Below are 18381 nucleotides of genomic sequence, written 5' to 3' on the forward strand. Positions count from 1 at the left end.
GATACGCTCTAATAAAATATTATGATCGACGGTATCGAAAGCAGCGCTAAGATCGAGGAGCAGCAACATAGATGACGCATCAGAGTCCATCGTTAGCAATAGATCATTTGTCAGTTTTGCGAGGGCTGTCTTAGTCGAGTGATTTGCCCTGAAACCGGATTGAAAGGTTTCACATAGATTGTTAAACGCTAAGTGCTCATTTAGCTGCTCTGCAACAATTTTTTCGAGGATTTTCGAAATAAAGGGAAGGTGAGACACCGGTCGGTAGTTTACCATGAGGTCTGGATCGAGGTTAGGTCTTTTAAGGAGAGGATGAATAACCGCTTTTTTGAATGCAACGGGAACAGTGCCCGAGGAAAGTGATAAGTTTATAATATTTAGACAACTTTAACACTGTTACAAATATGCACCACACTGTGAACCCACACCAAACAAGAATGACAAACACATTTCAGGAGAACATCCGTAACACAAGATAAACACAACAGAACAAATAACCATAACCCCATGCAGCACTAACTCTTGCGGGACGAAACAATATACACCCCCCCACCCCCAACCCCGCCCACCTCAACCCCCCATGCACTTTCTCTTGCCACTTCAAAGCTTGAATGTTTGATTCATTCCTTATTGTTATTTTATTTTCAAATGTATTATTAGCCTGAGGTAATTTTGATAATTACCTCAGAAGGCTGCAAATACAAAAGAGGAATTTTTATTTCAAATTTTTTTGATATGCCATTGATATTTTTGTTATTATTATTATTATTGGAAACTTGATTTTGCATGTCACTTTAAAGTTATATAAGCCTTGCTTGTTCAATATTCAATGCAAGACTTGTTTGGGTCCCTATTAAAAGGTTCATTTGTTCAACCTTGGCCCGCGACTTTGTTCAATTTTAAATTTTGGCCCATTCTGTATTTGAGTTTGACACCCCTGATGTAGGGCATGACACTTCTGAGTTTTTAACTCGACAGTGTTTATGTTGTGTTGCGGTGAAAATATTCTCCCAAAATATGTTTGTCATTATTTATTGTGGTTTTACTGTATGGCACATGTTGATGACAGTGTTAGCGTTGTTCATACGGCCACCCTTAGTGTGACATGTATGGCTTTTGACTAAGTATGTCCTTCATTCACATGTGATTAGTGTGTTCAAAGTTAAGATGATTACCATAATGGTCAATGATTTGACATGATGAAATCATGTCTTCAAATTGTCAACAATAGACATTTTGTTATACATCCCTTATCATGACTTTTGTGTGCTGAGATGTGGAATGAAGCATGTATAGCAATTATTTGTCCTGAATGTTAGATTCATGACCCAAATGTACAAACCCTGTTTCTATTTGAGTTGGGAAATTGTGTTAGATGTAAATATAAACGGAATACAATGATTTGCAAATCCTTTTCAACCCATTTTCAATTGAATGCACTACAAAGGTAAGATATTTGATGTTCAAACTCCTAAACTTTTTTTTTTTTTTGCAAATAATAATTAACTCATAATTTCATGGCTGCAACACGTGCCAAAGTAGTTGGGAAAGGGCATGTTCACCGCTGTGTTCACCTTTTCTTTTAACAACGCTCAATAAACGTTTGGGAACTGAGGAAACTAAGTGTTGAAGCTTTGAAAGTGGAATTTTTTCCCATTCTTGTTTTATGTAGAGCTTCAGTCGTTCAACATTCCGGGGTCTCCACTGTCGTATTTTACACTTCATAATGCACCACACATTTTCCATGGGAGCCAGGTCTGGACTACAGGCGGGCCAGGAAAGTACCCGCACTCTTTTTACGAAGCCACGCTGTTGTAACACGTGCTGAATGTGGCTCGGCCTTGTCTTGCTGAAATAAGCAGGGGCATCCATTAAAAAGACGGCGCTTAGATGGCAGCATATGTTGCTCCAAAACCTGTATGTACCTTTCAGCATTAATGGTGCCTTCACAGATGTGTAAGTTACCCATGCCTCCGGCATTAATGCACCCCCATACCATCACAGGTACTGGCTTTTGAACTTTGCGTCGATAACAGTCTGGATGGTTCGCTTCCCCTTTGGTCCGGATGACACGATGTTGAATATTTCCAAAAACAATTTGAAATGTGGGCTCGTTAGACCACAGAACACTTTTCCACTTTGCATCAGTCCATCTCAGATGATCTCGGGCCCAGAGAAGCTGGCGGCGTTTCTGGATGTTGTTGATAATTGGCTTTCGCTTTGCATAGTAGAGCTTTATCTTGCACTTACAGTTGTAGCGACAAACTGTATTTAGTGACAGTGGTTTTCTGAAGTGTTCCCGAGGCCATCTGCTGATATTCTTTAGAGATTGATGTCGGTTTTTGATACATTGCCGTCTGATGGATGGAAGGTCAGTCATTCAATGTTGGTTTCCGGCCATGCCGCTTATGTGGAGTGATTTCTCCAGATTCTCTGAACCTTTTGATGATATTATGAACTGTAGATGTTGAAATCCCAAAATTTCTTGCAATTGCACTTTGAGAAACGTTGTTCTTAAACTGTTTGACTATTTGTTCACGCAGTTGTGGACAAAGGGGTGTACCTCGCCCCATCCTTTCTTGTGAAAGACTGAGCATTTTTTGGAAAATTGTTTTTATACTCAATCATGGCACCCACCTGTTCCCAATTGGCCTGCACACCTGTGGGATGTTACAAATAAGTGTTTGATGAGCATTCCTCAACTTTATCAGTATGTATTGCCACCTTTCCCAACTTCTTTGTCACGTGTTGCTGGCATCAAATTCTGAAGTTAATGATTATTTGCACACAAAAAAATGTTTATCAGTTTGAACATCAAATATGTTGTCTTTGTAGCATATTCAACTGAATATGGGTTGAAAATGATTTGCAAATCATTGTATTCCGTTTATATTTGCATCTAACACAATTTCCCGACTCATATGGAAACGTGGTTTTACTTGACTTGTCTCCATGGCGATAAGGAGTAAAGATGTTGTAGCAGATAAAACACTGCTGACTGTGGACAGACGTTTGCCGACGTGATGACCACGAGGGTAAATACAGGTATACCGTATGACCCTAATTGCAGTTTTCTAAATATTCGGGTTACACATAATCTTGTGGATGTGAATTATTGCAGGTTCTTTCATGGGCTTTGTAGTTAGATCAGGTTTTACTTTCAGAGACTGAAACATACTGGAGGCGTTGTTGATTTGCAGCAAACAAAACGATAAAAATGAAAGCTGTCACGACTTGTCCTTGTTTTCTTCCCGCTCGTCAGGTGTTGAACAAATGTGCGCAAACAATGCGCGTGACTCATGTGCAGATGGTCCACTTGCTGGTTCATGTTGTGGCCTTCAGCCTGTCATCCGGATGATGATGATGTCCAGGCTTGTTGTTTCCTGGCCATCAAAGAGGAGAACCCATCCCGAGCAGATGTTCCACGTTTGTTGCGACGCGGGGAGGAACATGTGTTTTCACGTGGCGTTGTTTCGCTTGTACGAGACCTGTTGTTGTGACCCGCCGTCTTTCCCTTTTAATAAGTTTGTCAATCATGTGTAATTGATACAGTTCTTGGTAAAGATGTCCGTTAATGGCTTTTTTGCCGATATCCAATATTCCGATTCTGTCCAACTCTTAATTACCGATACCAATATATACAGTCATGGAATTAACACATTATTATGCCTAATTTTAGAATAGAATAGAAAGTACTTTATTGATCCCTGGGGATCAATTTTGTTGTGATGCCCCGCTGGATGCATTAAACAATGTAACAAGGTTTTCCAAAATAAATCAACTCAAGTTATGGAAAAAATTGTCAACATGGCACTGACATATTTATTGTTGAAGTCACAAAGTGCATTATTTTTTTTAACATGCCTCAAAACAGCAGCTTGGAATTTGGGACATGCTCTCCCTGAGATAATCCTGATACCCATTACAACTACGGGAAATACTATACTTACACTTTCACAAAGTGCATTATTTATTTATTTATTTATTTATTTATTTATAATCATGCCTTAAAACAACAGCTACAAAAACAATGAAGGCACACAGATTCAGTCCCGAGTATACCAGCGCATACTTGCCAACTTTGAGACCTCCGAATACGGGAGACTGGGAGGGGCTTGACTGCAAGGGGTTCTGGGTATTTGTTTTGTTGTGTTTATGTTGTGTTACAGTGCAGATGTTCTCCCGAAATGTGTTTGTCATTCTTGTTTGGTGTGAGTTCACAGTGTGGCGCACATTTGTAACAGTGTTAACGTTGTTTATACGGCCACCCTCAGTGTGACCTGTATGGCTGTTGACCAAGTATGCTTCGCATTTACTTGTGTGTAAAAGCCGCATATATTATGTGACTGGGCCGGCATGCAAAGGCAGTGCCTTTTAAGTTTTATTGCCGCTCTGTACTTTTTGAACCCGATACTGATGACTGTGAAACCGATACCGATAATTTCCGATATTACATTTTAAAGCATTTATCGGCCGATAATATCGGATATCTCTCCTTCTTGGCTGCGATTTATTCATTTTGCTGGCAAGACAGGTTGCGGTAGAAATATGAAATAATGGGAAGAATGGAAAGAAACAAGTTTAAAAGTAAAAGACAGGTTAGTGTAAAAGATTTAAATTAGCACTGATATCACAAGAACTAAGTTACATTAAGTGTGGAGAAATGAATAACGAAAATTACTGGGATTAATCTTTGAGTAACGATACAATTGTGGAGCAACATCTGCTATTCAAATTTCATATTAGTTAAGTGTGATATTGATTTTGGCTATCGGTCCGAAACCAGGATAAAAGCAAATCAAATGTCCGATACAAGCAGCGTGTTTACTTGTGCAAAACTGTATCGTCAGTTAACATCGAACTGTCCTCCAAAAAGGGCCCCATGTCTTCTATTTTAAACTTGCTAGGCTCCTAGCAGCTACACAACAGCTAAGCACACAAGCTAGACATAGTGTACGTTAGAACAAATTGAACAATATTGCAGCCGAAAAAAATACTTTTGTCAATATCAAAATGTATCAAATTATTTATAGTTGCATATGACAGACACATACAGAGTCTTCAAGGCAGAAGCATGTTAGAAAGTATCCAGTAACAAACGTGTCTACATCAGTCAACTTATTGCGTCAGGAACCCAACTTCATGAACTGTCGTGGCCACTAGGTGTCCATCCATCCATCCATCCATCTTCTTCCGCTTATCCGAGGTCGGGTCGCAGGGGCAACAGCCTAAGCAGGGAAACCCAGACTTCCCTTTCCCCAGCCACTTCGTCTAGCTCTTCCCGGGGGATCCCGAGGCGTTCCCAGGCCAGCCGGGAGACATAGTCTTCCCAACGTGTCCTGGGTCTTCCCCGTGGCCTCTTACCGGTTGGACGTGCCCTAAACACCTCCCTAGGGAGGCGTTCGGGTGGCATCCTGACCAGATGCCCGAACCACCTTATATGGCTCCTCTCGATGTGAAGGAGCAGCGGCTTTACTTTGAGTTCCTCCCGGATGGCAGAGCTTCTCACCCTATCTCTAAGGGAGAGCCCCGCCACACGGCGGAGGAAACTCATTTCGGCCGCTTGTACCCGTGATCTTATCCTTTCGGTCATGACCCAAAGCTCATGACCATAGGTGAGGATGGGAACGTAGATGGACCGGTAAATTGAGAGCTTTGCCTTCCGGCTCAGCTCCTTCTTCACTACAACGGATCGGTACAACGTCCGCATTACTGAAGACGCCGCACCGATCCGCCTGTCGATCTCACGATCCACTCTTCCCTCACTCGTGAACAAGACTCCTAGGTACTTGAACTCCTCCACTTGGGGCAGGGTCTCCTCCCCAACCCGGAGATGGCATTCCACCCTTTTCCGGGCGAGAACCATGGACTCGGACTTGGAGGTGCTGATTCTCATTCCGGTCGCTTCACACTCGGCTGCAAACCGATCCAGTAAGAGCTGAAGATCCCGGTCAGATGAAGCCATCGGGACCACATCATCTGCAAAAAGCAGAGACCTAATCCTGCGGTCACCAAACCGGAAACCCTCGACGCCTTGACTGCGCCTAAAAATACAGAGTCTAGGTGTCAATCAATTACCACTTCGCTTTAACCTAAAGACAGCACAAGTCCATTCCAGGCAGTTAAGAATAAATAGGTTAGTGTTTTTCATTGTTCTCTTGTGTTATTTCGCTCGCTACAAACCAATACAATTATGTATGTTTCACGCTGATACTGTGTCATTATTGACCACTACTTAAAGGCCTACTGAAATGAGATTTTCTTATTCAAACGGGGATAGCTGGTCCATTCTGTGTCTCATACTTGATCATTTTGTGATATTGCCATATTTTTGCTGAAAGGATTTAGTAGAGAACATCGACGGTAAAGTTCGCAACTTTTGGTCGCTAATAAAAAAGCCTTGCTTGTACCGGAAGTCGCAGACGATGATGTCACAAGTGTGAGGGTTCCTCACGTCCTCACATTGTTTTTAATGGGAGCCTCCAGCAGCAAGAGCTATTCAGACCGAGAAAACGACAATTTCCCCATTTTTTTGAGCGAGAATGAAAGATTCGTGGCTGAGGATATTGATAGTGAAGGACTAGAAAAAATAATAATAATAAATAAAGTTAAAAAATAAAAAAGTCAATTGCATTGGGATGGATTCAGATGTTTTTAGACACATTTACTAGGATACTTCTGGGAAATCCCTTATCTTTATATTGTGTTGCTAGTGTTTTAGTGAAATTAAATAGTACCTGATAGTCGGAGGGGTGTGTCCACGGGTGTCTTTGACGCAAGTCTCTGGGGGAAGTCGACGGCAGCTGCATGGACGGCGCAAGCTCAGCTGATCTCCGGTAAGAGGCGACTTTTTACCACAATTTTCTCACCGAAACCTGCTGGTTGACAAGTGGTCGGGAACCATGTTCGCTTGACCGCTCTGATCCATAGTAAAGCTTCACCTCCGAGAATTTTTAACAAGGAAACACCGTGTTTGTGTGGCTAAAGGCTAAAAGCTTCAACACCTCCATCTTTCTACTTTGACTTCTCCATTATTAATTGAACAAATTGCAAAAGATTCAGCAACACAGATGTCCAGAATACTGTTTAGTTGCGCGATGAAAAGAGACGACTTTTAGCCGCAAATGGTGCTGCGCTAATATGTCTCTTGCAACCCGGGACGTCACGTGCACACGTCATTATTCCGCGACGTTTTCAACAAGAAACTCCGCGGGAAATTTAAAATTTTAATTTAGTAAACTAATCCGGCCGTATTGGCATGTGTTGCAATGTTAATATTTCATCATTGATATATAAACTATCAGACTGCGTGGTCGGTAGTAGTGGGTTTCAGTAGGCCTTTAAGGCTCCAAAATCAGAATGAGAAACATACAATACTTTATTAATCCCACAGGGGAAATTTAATTTTTTTAAATATCGAAAGTAAAGACACGTTACTTGTTGCCTCTTTTTGCACTGCTCTCCAAATCTAAACATTGGAACTATTTAACTGGCCTCAACAAAATTGACAAGATCTTGGGTTTGGGGGAACCTGCTGTCGCGACGAAGCGGTTGTTGCTGGACACACGACGGACTCTTGGGAGAAGGAGGGCCGCGTGCCTGGCGACCCTTTTCTGTCGAGGACTTGAAGATATCCACCTATTTGAAATTATGACAACAGGACATCTGCTGATTGGAGTAAGCGTTGCTCTGGTTTGTCGACAAATTTGAAGTTGCTGGCAGTCTTCAAAGTACCCCAGAGCTGCCACAAATGATTGGAGGATGCGGTAAGAACTGTGGATTACATCGGACTGTCTACCCCGCAGTTTTTGAGGACCAGTAATAGACAATTTTAGAGTGAAAAGCAAATTTTATTTTCACTCGCATTTTAACTTGGATTGTTTCCCTGGCTTGGAGACTCTCCCGAAGATCACTGCAGGAAGACACAAAAAACTCCCTTTTTTGTCTCTCATGGACACACACCTGTTGTTGTGAACTTTGGACTAGCAACGGCAAATACATCAAGGCCGCGAAACAGAGACACACTGGGGGCTTACACACACACACACACACACACATATCCGTAAAAAAATATATACGCCACACATACACCCCCCCGTCCCCCAACCCAACGCCCGCGACGCAAATCCCGTAGGGGTGATGAATGGATGGTCAGCGCCTGAGAGCTGCGACCTAGCACCATGACCTTGAACTACCTTCCCTCTGTTGCTAGATATCTCAAGATGTATGTTGTAATATGTATATGTGCTTTGCTATGGAGGTTTTTTCTCACTCCGAACTGGGCCCCCATAGGAGCCCAGTCTGGATTGTAAATTTTTACTCATCCTTCCCCAGCGTTTACATTTTTCCCATCTTTTACGGGGCGCCTTATGGCGACCCATCAGCGTTCTTGTTCTGTAACCCTGTACACTGTTTGTTTGTCTAATCTTCAACAGGTTTGTGCTGAAAACAAAGTTCCGTTGTACTTGTTGCAATGACAATAAAGACATACCTAATTTATTTTGGACAAGCTGCCGGTAATTATTCATAGATCATCTTTTATTTATTTATTTATTTTTAGCTCATTGAGCTAGGACGTCGGTGAATGTACTGAAGCAAAACAGCACAAAGACACGTCATCCAGCCTTCATTTTAGCATCCATCCTCTCACTAACGATCAGCAAATCGCCCCAAACTGACGATGTCATTTTCCCCCCCACAAGTGGCGCTTAATTTTTTTTAAATAGAAAAAAAAAACCTTAAAGATAAAGTTTTAGTGATTTAAAAGTGTTTAAATCTGACGTTAGCGAGCGTAGCATCAGAAACTGTGAGCTAAAATCAAATGATATACCGTATTTGGGGCGGCATAGCTCGGTTGGTAGAGTGGCCGTGCCAGCAACTTGAGGGTTGCAGGTTCGATTCCCGCTTCCACCATCCTAGTCACTGGCCGTTGGGTCCTTGGGCAAGACACCTTACCCACCTGCTCCCAGTGCCACCCACACTGGTTTAAATGTAACTTAGATATTGGGTTTCACTATGTAAAAGCGCTTTGAGTCACTAGAGAAAAGCGCTATATAAATATAATTTAAAAAAAAAAGTCTGAATATTCATAATCCTCTAGCCAGCTATGATGTAATATGAACCATTAGTATCATTTTGTTGATTGTAGCACCCCCATGTGGTCACCTGTGTGTAGGACTACTAGGAACATGTGTCCCAATGCTTCCTTCACATCAATTCACTTACAGGAAAACAATTATTACTAAATTATTGTCATTTTTTTCTTAGTGATACCATCAGTTATGATACTGACAGTCATGCTTGTAAATATTCTTTTACTGCAGTGTACGTCGGCAGGGGAATAGAACACAGTCATCATCCTCTTGCAGTGCAAGCCGTGGCCACTAGAGGGCAGTCTCTCACCACCAGGTAAGCTCACAACATGGAATGTGTACTAATGTAAATATGTGACGATGTTGTTCCAATCAAATCATTTGCATACTTTTTATTCATCACAAACAACATCAGAACATGAGCCAGGCCATGTCGTACCGCTTTGGAATACAAATGACAATAAAATCATAGTCACACTCATAAATATAATAACAATAATATTACAGTTAATGTAGCTAATGTACTATAGTCCAGTACCGTGTTTTGAAGTATCATTGTCCGTGTCAGAAACCATGGAAGGTAAAGTTCCCAATATTTAATGTTCATATTGAATCAGCACCATGCTGAAAAGTACACATCTGAGAAAATAGACGTGAGTTTTTTTTTACTGGAGGTTGGGTTAGGGTTGGTAGCAAGGTGAAGGGTTTTGGTTATTGGAGATTCGGTTTTAGGGCCTGGATTAGTGTTAGGGTTTTAAATGGGGTCAAATGTTTAAGGTCATGATTTGGGCTTGGGTGTTTTGGGCTAGGGTATTAGCTATGAAAGAGAGTCGGGTCATGATTTGGATTAAGACTAGTTTTTGCCACAGTTTTGGAGTAGATTTGTAGCACGAGTTGGTTTTCACTATTGGGGATTCAGGTTTGTATTTGATGTTGTGTTATAGTTCTCGATAGGGTTTTAAGTGGGGTAAGGACTAGAGATGTTAGGGTTGTGATTATTGCTTTGGGGTTCAATCCAGGGTTTGGGTGTTTTGGACTAGGGCTTTGGTTTTGGATGAGGTTAGGGGTCATGATTTGGGTTCAGTTTGCAGTTGGGATTAGGATCGTTAGTGCTTGATTTTTGTATTGTATCTAGAATCTGAAGTTGCTTAGATTTCTGGCAAGGTTAATTGGGAGATTGGGATTCTGGTTTAGAGCTAGGATTAGTGTTGTATTATACAGTAGTCCTGGTTAGTGTTTTAACTGGGGTTAGAGCTAGCGATGTTACTGCTGTGGGGTTCAATGTAGGGTTAGGGTGTTGTGGGCTAGGATTTTGGGTCATGATTTTGGTTAGGGTTAGGATTAGGGATGGTTAGTGTTTTTTAAATGATAAATGGGTTGTACTTGTATAGCGCTTTTCTACCTTCAGGGTACTCAAAGCGCTTTGACACTACTTCCACATTTACCCATTCACACACACATTCACACACTGATGGAGGGAGCTGTCATGCAAGGCGCTAACCAGCACCCATCAGGAGCAAGGGTGAAATGTCTTGCTCAGGACACAACGGACGTGACGAGGTTGGTACTAGGTGGGGATTGAACCAGGGACCCTCGGGTTGCGCACAGTCACTCTACCACTGCGCCACGCCGTCCCTTTTTTTGGGGGTGGGGGGGTTTGAACTAAGGTCAGAAGGGGGTTAAGGTTGTGGTAAGAGTGAAGTTTTGGTTTTTGGGGTTTAGGATTTGGGTTTTGGGTTTATCTCTGGTCTGGTTAGAACTAGGGATGTTAGGGTTGGGGTTAGGGCAGGGGTCGGGAACCTTTTTGGCTGAGAGAGCCATACAAGCCAAATATTTTAAAAAGTATTTCCGTGAGAGCCATACACTTTTTTTTTTTTTTTTTTTAAACTGAATACAACTATATGCGTGCATTTTTAAGAAAGACCAACATTTTTAGAGTATAATAATTCTGTTATTCTGTTTAATAACATTGGTATTCTGAGGCTAGCCAAAAATAAATAAAATACTTTTTACCATTAATGTGACTTCTTGAACAGGTACGGTAGAAACCGGATGGATGGATGAAAATGCACGAGAATGTTTTACATTTTGAACGTTATTTTTGATACTGTGATTACCAGAGGATTTATTCATTACTTACCGTGTTTAGCAATGTCAGCTAAAATGTATCAGAGAGCCAGGTGCAGTCATCAAAAGAGCAACATCTGGCTCTAGAGCCATAGGTTCCCTACCCCTGGGTTAGGGTGTAGGTTGAAGTTTGGCGATTATGGTTAGTGTTATAGTGTTAGTTGTCGAAAACAGTTCTTGTATTACTTGTTTTCCTCTGAATACTAGAGTAATTTGGTAACATGATTTTATTTGTACTCTTATTTTGAGCGTGGTCCTAATGCTAACAATCTATTTGTGCTTTTTGCATGTCGACACTGAACACCTCATTTTCACACGAACCATAAACAAGCAGTAGTTTTTTGTAGTGGTTTCATCTGGTGGCACAACATCAAGCAGTCACGTGTGATTTGTTCTTCAAACACCACTGCTTTGCGTCGTGGATTTGGTTTTGTGCCAAAAGGAAGTTGTCAGTGTGTCCCCTGCTGGAAGCGCTACATTTACGCAGTAAGACAAAACAACAACAACAAAGGAAAGACTTGTGAGTACGAAGTAGTCCATCTTTCCGCATGCTTGTGTGTGTGCGCGCACGTCAATTCCAGTTGTGTGACAGTCACGTTCTGGACCACTTGCCCTCCAGTCCTTAGGGGTGAAGTTGATCCAGGATCTTTTAGTGGCATAGAGTTCACACTATAAAGAATGTCACAACAGACTGAAGATCTGGTCAGCTCTTTCCGAGAGTTGTTTTAAACTACCGAAGGAGGAGTGTCTTTTTTTTTACAGTACCTGCGCGTACGTACACTGGACTAGGACACGGTGACAGGATCGTGCAGGATCAACGTAGGACAGCACATGCAAGGAAGTCTGTAGATAAATATACACAATGGCGGAGGTGCTCCGACTCCGAGTTCTATCATCCTCACCGAATGAGTTCTTCTTTGAATTCCTCCAAACTTACTCTCCCGCACTCCGCGGCGTCCGAGGGTTTTGTTTTCCGTCGTGGGTCCGGCGGTTCCTCCCCTTCCTCAACTCCTGAAGGTGCTTCCACTTCTTGTTAGCGGGCCGGACCGAGGGGCCAGGGGTGGCCGGGTGCTTCCCACGAGCGACAACTTTCCTTTCCGTTTGCTCACCGGCGGGATTCCGGCGGGCCCAGACCTGCTCGCAAATCTGGTCTACGGTGCTGAGGTTGGGATGGTCCACGAGCTGCATGAAGTCCCGATACCAAAGCTTGGGGTTAACCGACTGGGGGGCCCCTGAGCTGCGAGGTTCCGCTCGGGAAGGGGCCGCGGAGGGCAGGTTGGCGGAGGCGGACTGGATGACGTCTAATGTGATGCCCAGCATGGTCTGGGTGAAGCCGTGTTCCATGGCGTGGCACTGGTACACGCCCATGTCCCTTCTTAGCACGCGCCGAATCAGAAGGCCTCTGTCCATCTGCAGGATGCGGTCGTCCAGACGCACCTTCACATCGGAACATGGAGCAACTTTTAAGACGTTTTCCATCGAGGATAAAGTTTCACGACAAACTAATTCAATTTAACACCTTCTGTAGCACAACGAGAAATCCTCAGTTTTGTTCTTGGGGACCAGAAAGAAACTTCAAGGTGACTTAATACCTGGCATGTCATGACCTTAGTCCTTACACTAAGTCTCTCTGTGGAATCGGGCTATATTGTCCTTGAGTGGTCTTGAATTCATGCTGTCATTAAGTGTTTTAGTTGTCTTAAAGTCATGCAGTCATTTGCAGGTGGAGTTCGCTTAAAGTCATGCTGTCATTAAGCGGTCCAGTTGCCTTGAAGTCATGATTCTTTGGGTAGTCTAGCTGGCTTAAAGGCCTACTGAAACCCACTACTACCGACCACGCAGTCTGATAGTTTATATATCAATGATGAAATATTAACATTGCAACACATGCCAATACGGCCTTTTTAGTTTACTAAATTGCAATTTTAAATTTCCCGCGAAGTGTCGTGTTGAAAATGTCGCGGTATGATGACGCGTGCGTTTGACGTCTCGGGTTGTAGCCGACATTATTTTCCAGCCCGATCCAAGCTATAAGTAGTCTGCTTTAATCACTTAATTACGCAGTATTCTGGACATCTGTGTTGCTGAATCTTTTGCAATTTGTTCAATTAATAATGAAGAAGTCAAAGTAGAAAGATGGAGGTGGGAAGCTTTTAACCTTTAGCCACACAAACACAGCCCGTGTTTCCTTGTTTAAAATTCCCGAATGTGAAGCTTTACTATGGATCAGAGCGGTCAAGCGAACATGGATCCCGACCAAATGTCACCTGGCAGTTTTTGGTGAGAAAATTGTGGTGTTACCGGAGACACCAGCAGAGCTTTGTCCTGCTGCAGCACGTGACTTCCCTCAAGAGACTCTGGCATCAACACACCTGTGGCCACACCCCTCCGACTTTAGGTAATGTATAATCTCACTAAAACAATAGGCAGATAAGGGATTTTCCAGAATTATCCTTGGAAATGTGTTGAATAACATCTGAATCGATCTCACTGCAATCGCCTTTTTTTTAAAAACTTTTTATTTATTTTTATTTTTTCTTTCTAATCCTTCACTCTAAATTTCCTCATCCACAAATCATTCATCCTCGCTCAAATTAATGGGGAAATTGTCGCTTTCTCGGTCCGAATAGCTCTAGCTACTGCTGGCTGTGATTGTAAACAATGTGAGGATGTGAGGAGCCCTACAACTCGTGACGTCACGCGCTCATCGTCTGCTACTTCCGGTAAAGGCAAGGCTTTTTTATTAGCGACCAAAAGTTGCAAACTTTATCGTGGATGTTCTCTACTAAATCCTTTCAGCAAAAATATGGCAATATCGCAAAATGATCAAGTATGACATATAGAATAGACCTGCCATCCCCGTTTAAATAAGAAAATCTCATTTCAGTAGGCCTTTAAAGTCATACAGTCGTTAAGCAGTTTAGCTCTCGAGAAGTCAAGAAGTCATTGGGCGGTCTAGTTGTCATAAAGTCATGCAGTCTTTCGCTGGTTTAGTTAGCTTTAAAGTCATGCTGTCATTAGGTGGTCCAGTTGCCTTGAAGTCATGCAGTCATTGGTTGGTCTACCTGTCTTAAAGTCACACAATCATTGGGCGGTCTAGCGGTCTTATTGTCACACAGTCATTGGGAAGTCTGGCTGTCTTAAAGTCACACAGTCATTGGGCGGTCTAGCTGTCTTATTGTCACACAGTCATTGGCAAGTCTGGCTGTCTTAAAGTCACACAGTCATTGGGCAGTCTAGCTGTCTTATTGTCACACAGTCATTGGGAAGTCTGGCTGTCTTAAAGTCACACAGTCATTGGGCGGTCTAGCTGTCTTATTGTCACACAGTCATTGGCAAGTCTGGCTGTCTTAAAGTCACACAGTCATTGGGCGGTCTAGCTGTCTTATTGTCACACAGTCATTGGGAAGTCTGGCTGTCTTAAAGTCACACAGTCGTTGGGCAGTCTAGCTGTCTTAGTCATGCAGTCATTGGGAAGTCTGGCTGTCTTAAAGTCACACAGTCATTGGGCGGTCTAGCTGTCTTATTGTCACACAGTCATTGGGAAGTCTGGCTGTCTTAAAGTCACACAGTCATTGGGCAGTCTAGCTGTCTTAGTCATGCAGTCATTGGGAAGTCTGGCTGTCTTAAAGTCACACAGTCATTGGGCGGTCTAGCTGTCTTATTGTCACACAGTCATTGGGAAGTCTGGCTGTCTTAAAGTCACACAGTCATTGGGCAGTCTAGCTGTCTTAGTCATGCAGTCATTGGGAAGTCTGGCTGTCTTAAAGTCACACAGTCATTGGGCGGTCTAGCTGTCTTATTGTCACACAGTCATTGGGAAGTCTGGCTGTCTTAAAGTCACACAGTCATTGGGCAGTCTAGCTGTCTTAGTCATGCAGTCATTGGGAAGTCTGGCTGTCTTAAAGTCACACAGTCATTGGGCGGTCTAGCTGTCTTATTGTCACACAGTCATTAGGAAGTCTGGCTGTCTTAAAGGCACACAGTCATTGGGCAGTCTAGCTGTCTTAGCCATGCAGTCATTGAACAGTATAGCTGTCTTAGTCATGCAGTCATTGGGTGGTCAAGCTGTCCTAAAGTCATGCAGTCATTGGGCCATTTAGCTGTCCTAAAGTTGCAGTCTTTGGACGGTCTAGTTGTCTTAAAATCATGCTTTTTCTTCATGCAAACATTTATTAGTCTATAAAAAGGCAGCATTCAGGTTGTGATGTCACTCAGTCTTGGTGCAGTCATTGGTCGGTCTCCATGCTGCACTTTGCAAACGTTGGTCAGTCCACGTACAAATCATGACATACCCTATTTTTATTGGTCATTCTACATGTGGCTCATTGCACTTTGACCCCTCACCTCCTCTCTTGGTTTATCTCGCTGCCTGTGGAAGGTCCAGGTGACTCGGGCCTGCAGGGACTTGGGGATGCACTCCAGGAAGGAGCTGCTTCCTTCCACGCCGTACACTTTCTTCTCAGCCACGTGGTGCTTGTGGTGGTCTGCATAGATCAGGGCACGACTTCAGTTACACAGACACTAATACTGCACATTTAGGTCAGCTCCTTCTTTCTGTAGGTTCTTTCTTTTGAAGGGCGGTGTTCTAGAAGGATGGAGGTCACCAAGGGTCATGTGGGTGAAAATTTGGCATTTTGCAAGACGGTCAGAGTGAGGCTTTGTTTTTTCTACTCTGGAATACTTCTTAGTTATTATTATTTCAAGCAAACTATTTAGCATTTGTAACACTGTAAATGTACTTTTGTATGTAATCTTGTGGTGATACCACCATTGGTCGTTTATAAATGCCCATTAATGTATATTTTAATAACTTCTTTTATTTGGGGTTACAATAAAGATACAACGGATGTCTGAAAGTGAACAATGAGTTATTATTATTATCATAAGGGCTGTCAAAATGAACCAGTTAACTAGGGGTGTAACAATACACAAAAATTTCGGTTCGGTACGTACCTCAGTTTAGAGGTCACGGTTCGGTTCATTTTCGGTACAGTAAGAAAACAACAAAATATACATTTTTTGGTTATTTATTTACCAAATTTGTAAACAATGGCTTTATCCTTTTAACATTGGGAACACTATAATCATTCTGCCCACATTAATCCACATTAAACTGCCTCAAGTTGTTGCTTAGATCAAATAAAATGACAAAACCTTTCTTCTACATATAAAAAGTGCAACATTTAACAGTTTCAAGTCAACTCATCATGCTTAATTTATTACAGCATTTGGGAAGCCTGTAGTTGACTTTTATTGTGTAAATGTTATATTTTTATCAACATGTGATACCAGGAACCCTGCCATTCAAAACTAGGCTGCTACATTACTAATGATTCATGTAACTATAGCTGAAAAAATAGTACAATAGCAATAGGAGAGACTATTCATCCCTGAACACCATGGAGTTCAATGAAATAACAGACGGACAGGGCTTTGCTGCCCCTAACACGCACGCACGCACGCACACACACACACACCAAAATGAGCAAACGTTACGCTGAAAGCTAATTAGCCTTCACTTCAAGCCAGAACTGTGAGCAAGCTGAGCTGCAGTTGTAAGTTTCTAGAAGGTCAACGGGCTCATAGTGATGTTTGTAATAGTTGTGACTGGGAAGTGTTTTTGATAATTTGGGGAGAGTACGCTGCTCCCCTGCTCCCTGCTAAACCACCTATCTGCTCGACGCTGAAGCATTGGCTACAACATGCGCTCTGAATACGCACTGCTGATTGGCTTTGTATGTAACCAATCAGATGGTTGTGTTGGTGGGTCAATGCTGGGTGCTCAGACAGAGGCATAAAGCAGAGCAGCTTGTGAAGACTTTAGCTTACAAATTCGTTCGGTATTACACCCGGGTGGCCAACCGAAACCCCCACACCGAAACGGTTCAATACAAATACACGTAGCGTTACACCCTACAGTTAACGCATGCGATTATTCACAAAACATGATGGCATTAATCATAAACACTTAGAAGAATCATGCTATTTATTTTGTACCTACACACTTTTTTACCTTCAGTGATGAGATCAACAACACATCAGTGCAAGAATGAGTGAGGAGACTCGCTGGTGATTTTACATTTCTAAACACATGCTGAAAGACCTTTTAGGTCAAACTTGTACAAATAAATGACATGCCTTCTACTAAAACATTTACAACTGGGTGACATTCCGGCAATAAAACTGTATTGGTGTACAAATATTGGGCTCTCAAGCCAATTTTAATCAAGCAAGCAAGTCCTGTGATCAATCCAAATTCTAAATATGATTAATCTGATTTTAAAAAAATAATCATTTGACAGCCCTAATTATTATATATTATTAATTTTAACCCAATTAGATTTAAATCTGAAGCCTGAATACACATTTATTTAAATTATTTTTTCATGCCATAGTTAAATAAAATCTAAGATAATTAAATAATTTAGAAGTACTTGTGAAATAATAAAAAATAATTGTTTTATTTACTTATTTATTTTATATCCAATTTGAATATTCAATATACAGGTGAAACTCAAAAAATTTGAATATCGTGCAAAGATGGGTGAAATTAATATGACATAGGCTCAAAACATGCGACTTCTTTTAATAACATTTGAAAGAATTTGACTTAGATTATGGGACCTTGAACTGAAAATGTGGGCTTTTCAAAAACTGGAAGCAAAAACTGCACGATATTTAATTTTTTTGTGTTCATCTGTATCTTAAATTCATGCAATACTTGCCTATTTCATAACACTGAAACACATGAGCATTATTTAGATATCATGCTGTTGTTGATTAATTTACCTCCAGAGCACAAAGTGTTGGGGTCTCCGTTCCTCACATCCTGGCGACGGAATCGTCTACAGTAAGAAAAGTCAGTGTCTTAAAAAGTATAGAAGTAGAACAGGGGGTCCAAATTACGGCCCATAAGGAATCTGACTGCAGGAAGATTATAATTCATTTAAAAAGTCAGGCCTAAGACCAAGTATCATGCTTTGAATTTAGACAAAAATCAGCATTTACTTATTTGACCCAAATCAAATAAACTTACCGTAAAATATTCGAACCAACACAAAATGCCAACACATAACACAATATAACACGATTTGTGAATGTATTAAAAACAATTAAGAATTACACCCATTCATTACAAAGCATGATAGGAAAAATGCAA

The 18381-nt window shown here is 41.8% G+C and overlaps 1 protein-coding gene across 2 annotated transcripts in view; it reads right to left on the minus strand.

The window, feature by feature from the left end:
• Positions 1-9469: 9469 nt before the first annotated feature.
• sema3b (sema domain, immunoglobulin domain (Ig), short basic domain, secreted, (semaphorin) 3B) overlaps positions 9470-18381 on the minus strand; it is a 56277-nt gene continuing 47365 nt past the window's right edge. For both annotated transcript variants that reach the window (XM_061889520.1, XM_061889518.1), the window contains exons 16-18: positions 18012-18067; positions 15567-15706; positions 9470-12656 (exon numbers count right to left, since the gene is read on the minus strand). In XM_061889520.1, the coding sequence (XP_061745504.1) occupies positions 12153-12656; positions 15567-15706; positions 18012-18067 (700 nt within the window). In that variant the 3' untranslated portion in view covers positions 9470-12152. The remainder of the gene's footprint in view (positions 12657-15566; positions 15707-18011; positions 18068-18381) is intronic.

This window comes from Nerophis ophidion, linkage group LG27, assembly GCF_033978795.1.
Source record: "Nerophis ophidion isolate RoL-2023_Sa linkage group LG27, RoL_Noph_v1.0, whole genome shotgun sequence".
Classification (NCBI taxonomy): domain Eukaryota; kingdom Metazoa; phylum Chordata; class Actinopteri; order Syngnathiformes; family Syngnathidae; genus Nerophis; species Nerophis ophidion.